The sequence below is a fragment of the Mya arenaria genome, chromosome 5 (assembly GCF_026914265.1).
Source record: "Mya arenaria isolate MELC-2E11 chromosome 5, ASM2691426v1".
Taxonomy (NCBI): Eukaryota; Metazoa; Mollusca; class Bivalvia; order Myida; family Myidae; genus Mya; species Mya arenaria.
Window position 1 is genome coordinate 43,898,282 of NC_069126.1, and position 10,572 is coordinate 43,908,853.

General features: G+C 34.2%; 1 protein-coding gene across 1 annotated transcript in view; it reads right to left on the reverse strand.

The window, feature by feature from the left end:
- Window positions 1-3,908: 3,908 nt before the first annotated feature.
- LOC128235732 (uncharacterized) overlaps window positions 3,909-10,572 on the reverse strand; it is a 7,380-nt gene continuing 716 nt past the window's right edge. Inside the window, exons 2-11 of the mRNA XM_052950534.1 lie at window positions 10,490-10,572; window positions 9,841-10,041; window positions 8,480-8,893; window positions 8,155-8,202; window positions 7,472-7,594; window positions 7,213-7,237; window positions 6,988-7,052; window positions 5,091-5,115; window positions 4,856-4,956; window positions 3,909-4,266 (exon numbers count right to left, since the gene is read on the reverse strand). The exon at window positions 10,490-10,572 is cut by the window's right edge and continues 158 nt beyond it. Of these exons, the coding sequence (XP_052806494.1) occupies window positions 4,235-4,266; window positions 4,856-4,956; window positions 5,091-5,115; window positions 6,988-7,052; window positions 7,213-7,237; window positions 7,472-7,594; window positions 8,155-8,202; window positions 8,480-8,893; window positions 9,841-10,041; window positions 10,490-10,572 (1,117 nt within the window). The 3' untranslated portion in view covers window positions 3,909-4,234. The remainder of the gene's footprint in view (window positions 4,267-4,855; window positions 4,957-5,090; window positions 5,116-6,987; window positions 7,053-7,212; window positions 7,238-7,471; window positions 7,595-8,154; window positions 8,203-8,479; window positions 8,894-9,840; window positions 10,042-10,489) is intronic.

Below are 10,572 nucleotides of genomic sequence, written 5' to 3' on the forward strand. Positions count from 1 at the left end.
GACAGCTGATCGTGATGATGCAACAGCTTGTTTACAAACATTCATGTATTCAGTGACAAATATTGAAGCAAAACGGCCCTTTCTTAAAACGGGTTTAATACTGAAAGATGTATTGAGTTAGAGAAACAAAATCATAACAAACTCATGAATCATTATATAAAGTATGTCATGTTTATTATTTAATTTAGTTCATGTATACAACATGTACATGAAAAAAGTAGTCCGTATTTCGCGGTCACGTGACCAACTGACTGTAGATAAACATCACGTGGTCTACTAACCTAATAAACTAAAGTTTACACTGCACCTTGTTATTGGATCGATTTGTATGCTAGTGACAGGATAAAATTGTTTACAACAGAACTCTAATTTGAATTATTTTTTATCTTTGAAATAATTCGAATTACAAAACGTGAATGAGCGCTTTTTGAAATTCTGAGTACATGTAGATCTAAGACTAGCGACTTGGATGGAGTGGGCAGGGAAATTGCATGTTCATACATTGTACTTTCCAATGCAAGAACAGTTTGTTTATTCAAAGTAAATAAAGCAATTCCCACACCCAGGAATTTCAGAATGGCTTTACCACCTGAGATGCCATCATGACTTGAGTTCAAAATGCAGCAGTTCCAGCCACATCTCGATATCAGAAGTATTGAAACATTGTTCTAGCAAAATACAATGAATTACTGTTGCGAAACTGTAGCTGCCCAATGTATTGCATCACCTGATACACATTTCCTGGGAATTGAAGAAATACTGAGCACTCCAAATGACACAGTACTTTTTAATTCAGAGAGCCAGAAAAGAAAGCTACTGTATTCTACTTTAAACCTGTTCTCTCTGTATGATACGCTTGACCAGGAGGATCATGAACCTTTCGCAACCAATGAGATTCAGAGCTATCGGTACAGTTACAGAAGACAATACAATATTAATATGCATACAAATTAAGACGCTGAAAATAATTCTTCACTTTTCGGAACTATTTCCTTAGCATTTTGTATGCAGTCTGACATACATGTGGTGGTCCTTTACAAATGTTGTTCAAAGTATGGCCCTGTGGTCTAAAGCTACCCTGCCCAAGGCGTGACAGGTTTCAATATAGAATATAATTACATTTTTTTTTAAAAATCTTCTTCTCTGTATATCACAGACCTTTGATATAATGCTGTATAATAACATTAAGTGGCTATCTACCAAGCTTGTTTAAATTATAAGGATTGGGTTGAATCTTGTCCCAGCCCCACGCCCAAGTTTGTTATATATAATTAAATACTTAATGCTTTAAAAAATGTCTCCCAATCCGCAAGGCAAATACATTAAACATTGTGTATATTCATGTAGCCTCATATATCGAGTGGTTATTTACCTATATTGTTAAATTCCTGACCCTGTGGGTTCTCTTTTTTATATTGATGTAGTAAAGTCTTTGAAAATATTTTTGACTGAACTGACAAGGCGTCTACCTTTGATGTTTAATATGTATTCTCATGTGTAGCCATTTGGTATGCCACCTCCTGTAGTAGTTTTAATTACCTGGAAACCAGTGACTTCCTTAGCAATGAATGACTTCTTTAACAACAACTTTCTTCCTTATCAACCAGCAACCTCCATAACAACAAATGGCTTCCTTAGCAATTAATTTCTTTATCATCAACCACTTACTTACTATTAAATCAATGATTTCCTAACGAGTTTATCAATTTCATTGCATTAATTTTCTTCCTTAGGAACCAATGACCTTCTTAGCAATAATTTTCTTCCTTACAAACAACATCTATATCAAGCAATGACCTCCATGGAAACCTTGATTGTCTTATCTTTCACTTTCTTTTGTAGCAAGTAATACATTCCTTAGCAACCAATAACTTCCTTAGCAACTACTAACTTCCTTAGCGGCAACTTACATCCATAGCAACCATGATTTTCACAGCAACCCATGTCTACAATTGTTACAAATGACAACCTTTGCAAATACGTTTATTCAAACTTACCAATCACCTCCTTAGCAACACCTAGCTTCCTTAGCATTCCGAAGACGTCATTGGCAGCCATGAATACCTTACATACTCCCTTCATTCATAGCAACCAATAATTTAGTTTAGAAACTTCATTGTTAATGCCAACGTTCGAGTTTATGCCTGTCAGTTAAATAAAGGCACGGCCGCATTCCGCACTCTTAGGCATTTAATGTATGCATGTGTTTTGAAATATGTGAAACTAATGTAATAACATACATATATTAAAATGCTTTTGTTTGGAAATATACTACTATGTGTACTTACTCATACGTCAGACGTGTAAATAATTTGGTATAAGTCTGATTTTACGTTATTGAAAACTTCATAAGAACTATGAAGATTTAACCATTTTCTATTCAGCTTGCAAGCATTTTCAGTCTAATGCCCAAACTAGCCTATTCTACAGTGCTCCCTTGTGGTGTGAGCCATTTTGTTTTTCAATGCTTAGAACACAGTTGTCAACTTGTCCCTAAATGAAACCCTAGTCCATCAGCACTTTGAGTATCTATTTCATTTCGTTAACGTATCATTCCCTATGTGTTTATAGTTGTTAGGTATCGTGAATGTTCAGCTATTTTTACAACAACTGCAATGTCGGGTTAGTGTTAATTTGAGATTTTTCGAAAAGGATATGTTGTTTATTTATTGTTTCTTTTTCATGTACCGCTAGGCGATTTTGTGGAAATGTTAACTTTTGTTAAGTTGTGTTCGTTTACTCCATGTTTCCGCGGTAAATGTATGTTTCCGGCTTGGCGACCACATACGCTCAAGCCAGGAATCGGAGATAGCACGCAAACATGCGAAAATCAATGCGCTAACCAGATAATCGTATATTACTACAACAATGTGTGCTGTATCAACTTTATAAGAAGTGATATTGATAATTCACCGGAAATGCTTTTCAAACTTTACACATTGCAAATATGAAAGTATTTCAAACCAAACACCAACCTTGGTGGTGATTCTTGCATTAACTGCATCTGAAGCTCAATCATTCTATGTAGGTTTTCATGACCTTTTTGTAATTGATTTCATAATCCCAGCGTAGTGAAGGTGGTCAACATATCTACGCCAGGGTATGCCGTACGATTACAGTTTTATTGCACCACCGAAGTAAATGAGTTCGGCCTTATGTTTATAGAGCAACTAGATGTATCGTCTCGACCCAGCATCATGCAGAAAATGTAACAATGACAATTTATTAATCACATAAACAGCTCAATAAAGCTCGTTTCATGGTTTTGATCATCTTCCGTCTGGCGATTTATTCAGAAGCATGTATGCTATTGTTAATGCCATGTTAAAAGACAGTAAGATTAAATAATGAAATACATTTCAGAGTAGGGAGTTCAATGTACAACCTATGCAGTTATATTTAACCATATGTGTGTGTTACTTGCCTTCATGAATGTTAACAAATTTAACACACTTTAATCAATTGAACAATTTTGATAATTTCCTGTTTTTTTCATACTGATTTCGACACAGTCCATGTAGATATGAATGGCTTGATGTTTTGTTTGTGTAGTTTCGTACCGTCTATCTTTAATTTTGACTGATAATTTCACAAAACAGAAGATATTCGACTAATTAGTTAATAGGATGTTTTAACTTTAGGGCGACCTTGTCACTGGCGTTGAACGATTGAACCCCACTATATATTGGACTTGTATACCCACCGTCCACACCGTTCGCAGCACGCTTTTGTTTGCCCCGTGAAGCTTTATACCAAAGTACACCGTACAACATGAAGACCGTAGAAAAAAGTGCCGAAAACTCACTGCACTACTATGTTGTGAGTGGCAAGCATCTCGTTAGACTCTATTAACCTACACTCTTTTATTGGACTTTTAAAAACCTATACATTTTAATGGATAACTGTTTATTGCATGCAATAATAGTGAATACAATGGAAAAAAAAAACAATGCACGGATTCATACAATATTGCAAAATTCATTAAAAAAATTTAAGTGACAAAATGAATGTAAAGAACTGCAAGAGAACGATTACAAATACTTTAGCCGGGACATTACTGACTACATTCTGTATTACGACAAAAACATTCTGAAACCACATTTGCAATTATTCTAAGAAATTGTGTCGACCAGTTGGTGTCTGGTCATACTTTTCAACATTTGATTTAAACATGTGATTGTCCCACTTGTGGTAAATAACATTAACAAGAAACTGATGCAGCTTTTTATAGTCTTCACTTGCAAATGTTTTCGTACATCGGACTATCTGAAACAGAACAATGTATTATTTTTAATTTTCATCATAGATTACGTTTTGAAAACATGATGTGCTGAACACATTATATTCTTACTTTCAAACGTAATACACGGTAAGAGATAATTAAAGTATATTTATATAAGACGTTTTTTTCTCTGACGACTCGTGACACGTCAAGTTCGCTAGAAACCGCCGAGACTTGATATATGCGATTAGAAAAACGCTCATTTATTTCTTTCCACCATAATTGTACTTAATTTTTACACAAAATATTTAGCGGAATGTTCGCTCCAGAAACAACGTCAAAATCATTTGCATTATTGATCTAGTGAGTTGTCTTCATATGATCATAACTTAATAGTTGAAATATGTTGAAATTGTTTCTAAAGCAAACATAATACTTCTTTATAAACATATTAGTAGTAATACTTAACTAAACTGCTCTTTGTGAACCACAGCACTACGCTACGGTGCTGATACCGTATCGGAAGACCACATACGCGTATAACAGATTTTTAGAACGGATAATATTTTAATGATATACTACAATTCGAAACCAGTTAACAAACTTACACATATTTCCATTGTCAACCATTACCTAATTCTGTGTATGTGTTTGATTCTCTCGCGCGTAACTCTTCGTATTGTGATGTTTCCGTTGTCTGAACGGTGAAACTCGATTCACCTGTGCGGCTACAACTGAAGTGAAAGGAATGTAAAATTGGTCAATAATAAAACAATGGAACTAGCCCACTAGAAACAAATATCATTGAAAGCCTACGGTTAAAGTAATTGCAAATTAACAATTCTTAGAGTAAGTTATTATTACTTACTTTGCTTGACGGTCAGAGGTTTCCTCTGAAATTATGAATTCGTCTGTAAGTTGGCCAGATGGAATATATGTTACAAATGCAACAACAACAACAACAAAGACAAACCCTACTATGATCTTAGTAAGTTGCTTATTGTAATATGTACTAGATTTTGGGTTTTCCGAGTAAAATATCACTTGAGAAAAGGTTAATTTGTTTCGGATCGGTTTCAAATGTTTTTCCAATAGGTGTGTTTAACAATGCACACGTTCTCAATTGCTCAGAGTTGCCTGCCCTTTCTTACAGATAAAATTTTTCACACCATTTTGAAATTATCAATCAACAAGGGTTGTTTTACTTTATTTAAATAATTTAATTTATGCTTTTGACGAAAGGTCGATGGGATTGTTTTGAGAGAAAGGTTTTTGTTTTTGAAAACAAACCTATTTCAAGTAAAATGATAAATTAGATTTCTAAAATAGAATCCTAGAAAATTTACGTTCGGTTTCGATTAAGACTGTTAAACTAAGTACATTTTATGCTTGAAATGTTACACAAAGTATATAACAAACCATTAACTGTAATATTATAGAAAATGTTGTTTACATCTCAAGCGTGAATAATGCATGCACTGATGAATATCACATCGTATTTAATAACTACCAAGTGACTGTATCAAATTCGTCGATATCAATAAAAGTACAGAGTATGCTCCCGGATTGTCGCCTAAACCTAACAGAAATGCGGGCCTATGTTAAAGTACTCAATATAACATTTGACATATCATATTTTTACAAACAGGCAAAAAATGACGACGTAACAAGAGTAGCATATAAGGACAACAGAATTGCAATATAAAAAGGACCTTTCATTTAATATTTAAACATGCGTTGAGTTTCCATTATGGAATGCTGAAAACAAACACTTGCATTCACTTCGATTTATGTTAAATGCCCAACTAACCCATTTGATATGAATCAGGCGATAATGCCAAAGTAATGTGCGCCATCAAAAATCAGTGTAAATAAACGTAAACTAATTAAATAAAAGTATAATTAAGCTTGCAATCATTCATTTAAAAAGCTGTCTTGCTTTCAATATGACTGTCTACACAATTATATCACATGAAAAAGTTTGATACCAGTATATCATGGAGGAAATCATCCATTTTCAAAGGTTGTTTTGCTTTCATTATGACTGTCTACACAATTATATCACATGATAAAGTCTATCATGGACATTTATTTGATTTTCCTTTAACTATTATCACGTAAAGCATTTATAAATGGTTTATGACCTTGTTGTAGAGATCATAACTTACTGTCATTGTATGTTATAAATTTCGTAACGTATGTTTGATAGTCATTTGGAATGGTTTCTACTTAACATGAAAAATAACAGAAACACCATTGAAAAGAAAGCAATTTTATCCACAAGGATTCGGTACATTTGTTTGATAGCTATCAGTTGTCAAACTTTACCTAGTAACCTAAGAGTAAACGTTTTGCTGTTCCCAAACTTTACCTAGTTACCTTAGAGTAAACGCTTTGCCGTTCCCAAACTTTACCTAGTTACCTAAGAGTTAAAGTTTTGCCGTTCCAAAACTTTACCTAGTTACCTAACAGTAAACGTGTTGCCGTTCCAAAACTTTACCTAGTTACCTAAAAGTAAACGTGTTGCCGTTCCAAAACTTTACCTAGTTACATAAAAGTAAACGGGTTGCCGTTCCCAAACTTTACCTTGTTACTCAAAAGTTAACGTTTTCCGTTCCCAAACTTTACCTAGTTACCAAAAAGTAAACGTGTTGCCGTTCCCAAACTTTACTTTGTTACCTAAAAGTAAACGTTTTGCCGTTCCGAAACATTTAGTACATCTTGTTTGATAAGGAGCAAGAATTTGTTTTAATTTTCGGCGTTACCTATTTTTGTGTATATTTCTGAGTCTCTTGCAGACGGGACGGTGTCAACTGGTGCATCCGGGTTACTTAAAAGTGAATGGTATCTTAAAGCGTGATGCATGAATTATAATTGAAGAAATCTGGTGTTTTCAAATATTGCCTTTTTATTGATAAAATATATGTGTTACTTAAATTAATAAAACTTTTAATAAACATTCCAAGTAAATTAACATTAGTACCACTCACCGACTGGTTTCGTCAGACTTCTCATCTGAAATAGAGTACCCTTACAAAATATGTACGAGCAAAAGTAGCAGAATAAAAAACAAATCATACATAACAATTTTCTGATAGTGCAGTGATCACTACAGATGACTGAGTGCATAGTTGTTATAAAATCTTATTAAGTTATATCACTTTCCATAGATAATATATTCTAAAATGTTATTTGTCTTAGAAGTGTTGTTTTTTTCCTAAATAAAACCTGCAAACAATGAACAAGTACCAGCTCTATGACAGCAGCCATTGGAGATATTTCTCCTCAGGAGAATCCCGGCGGCTCCAAGAATAATCAAAGCGCAAACACCTCCAATAGTTCCCGATATAACTGTCGTATTTATAGGAAACTCTGAAAAAAATGGTGGTAGAACTACGTTTTTTTTCAATTTGCTTTCCATTGAGCAATTTTATCACAATACTAATGTATCAACATGAATGCGTGTGTTTTGATAAGCGTTTGTCAACTCCTTCAAGTTAACATTTTATAATCCTTTTGTTGTCATTTCACAATTTTTTAACGATCCATTGCCGGGATCAAAACAACATTTAGGCCATTTAGGCCATGATTAAAGTAAGCAGTTCGTGATAAACTCTAAATGCCAATACGAAATAAGACAACGCAACACTAACCGAAAATGGTATAAGTTAGCCACTTAGAATTAAGAATAAAGAAAATGGAACAAAACTGGAATGTATACCTGCAAGACAAAAACATATTTTGAAAATAAGGCCAATCAATATGTATTCACCTACTGCAATGTCATTGAAAATGCAATAATATTGGGACACCCGGCATCAAATTGTAGTGTTAATAAAAGTCTTATTAGTTCAGGATGGTTGTTATTTTATACTTTGCAATCATGAATCAAGCGATGTGTGTTTGGATACAGAAGTTATGCATACAATTACCCTTAGCTGTCGTTTTACTTAAAACACCTCTGTTTCCGTCGACTGAATCTTAAATAGTGAAAAGAAGTATGTTGATAGTTACAAACCTGTGGAATTAGTGGAACATGTGATACATAGCATGCATTTGTTTCTTTCTTTTCAATTTGAATATCGTTGTTTAAATACGAATACTTCTTGGTTAAATATACTATTTTCTTTTCAATAGTCTCATTTCGAGAATAAAAAGCTGTGTTCCAATGTATGACACACATATAACCAAACGACTACATAAATCGTAGAAATGATTAAATTGCATTTTAAAAAAAATATCATGACAATGACTTACAGACAACAAATCTGAAATTTCGTCTTTGTTGTTCAGGTGTTTCCCAGTCTATCGACGTAATATGAACGTAGCACTGAAAATGCAGACCGTTTTCTGACGTTCTTTCAGCGTCTTCTTGACTAACTTCGTATATTATCGAGTCAGTCTTTTTAAACTCACACAAGCCAAAATCCTTCGGTTCTCCGATTATTTGTTTATCCGAGGAAAAAGGGGCAAGATGGCCACCGTTCTCAAGACTGCTTTTCATCCAAACAATTTGCACCGATGTGTTGAAAGTCCCAGTGTTGGCCGTACATTGTAGCCTCAATTTCTGACCCACATGAACAATTGGAGTTGAGTTTGTTAATTCAGAACTTATCCCATCCTCTTCGTTGCTTGCATCAAAGATTCGTTTTGTGATTTTCGAATGGGTTACTGAATGCATACAAACAACTTATCTATTTGTAAAAAAATAATATATTTATATTCAAAACCAGCGGGTGTTAGCTAAGGGCAAAATGGAAAAAGGAGAATGATATAACAAAGCATTTGCGCATACATGCAATGACTGTATGAACTAACTATATGCAATTTTGTCAAATGCAGTGGCAATGTGCCCATATATGATCGAACTGACGACATCGGTGAACAAAAGAGACTGTCAGAAATAAAAACCATACATCGTGGGGTGAATGCCTAAAGGTACCTAGCGACATAACAATATATGTTTTCATTGTGGAAAACGCCACAAATTATCCTATCGTTTATCAAACACAAGTGTATTTTATGAGATTCATCTGAATACAAATAAACGTATGGTATTTTGCTAAGAATTCAACAAAACTGAAATGTCGCAATGACATATGACGAATATGGGATCCCCATTTGAATTAGAGAATTTTAGTAGTCTAGTATTTTAAAACTCCGAAACTACTGTATTTTAATCATTAACCATTTATGGTCAAATCATCGAACCATATACAAGCCCAAAAAAGCTGTATAAGAATACTTTTAAAAAAAGTTATCACTATTGAATCTTTATAGAGAACTACAAAACTGTGTTATGATTATTATAATTTGTGTGAGTCTGACCCAAGAATATAAACAAACATCACGTGGTCACTCGGAGGTTAAACATTGAAACAAAGACCCAGCAGACTGTCAGTCATTACATCAACTGTTTTCTTACCAAATGCCATGCCATGACTTTTGCATTTACTTTTATTTTTAACGCTCATTCTTGAAAATAAATCAGTGTGTTAAGCATTAACTTGTGATCGAGGCGAGAGATTCGTTTATAGATAATTACTTATTCATTTCAGGTAATAATTTCTTACATATGCATACATGAACGATATCATATTGTAATGTTATATATTCACCTGAGGGATATGCCATGACTTCTACCTCACATAGATGGAAAAATTCCGTTATCTCTTTCAGCTGCAATTGCACGAAACGTCCTACCAATGATGGGTCAACGGTGAACGTATGAGTGGTCAACCCGCCATCTAGGTATCCAGCCTTACTCATAGAGTCCAAACTTTTACCGATTGTCAGTGTAATGTTCCTTGCCCGTGTACCTACAAATGTAAATAATAATTCGTAAAGAACGTCCAAAGCCCGGACCCGCGACAACATATTGTGTTTAAATGCACCTAAACTTGATGATAGATATGGGGTGTTTAAGGGTTAAAACAAAAACAAATCTCGACCTTAATTCAAATGCTTGATTAAGAAAACAGACATAAATGAAATTTAGACATTTTGAAAGGCCTTTTTTAGTCTTTTAGGAGAGGCTTTGAACTCGCCATTTTAGTTTGTCATCTAATTCAAGGTAGAGGCCTAGTGCTCACTAGTTGGTAAATGCCCTCAGTTGTTACTTATTAAGTGTTCACTTACCCTCTAAATAGATGGCGTCTTTATCATTTACTGATTATATGTTTGTCGTTTTTCTCTTATCGCGAATATATTGACAATGATTCCACTGATCAGATTTATTGAGATACTGGTTCAGCGTTATACACTTACTACAGCAGTCCAGTCGGTTATATACAACGACACTGGTGATGTAGAAGTCTTGATGAAGGTCCACCCTCCACCACGGCTGGTAC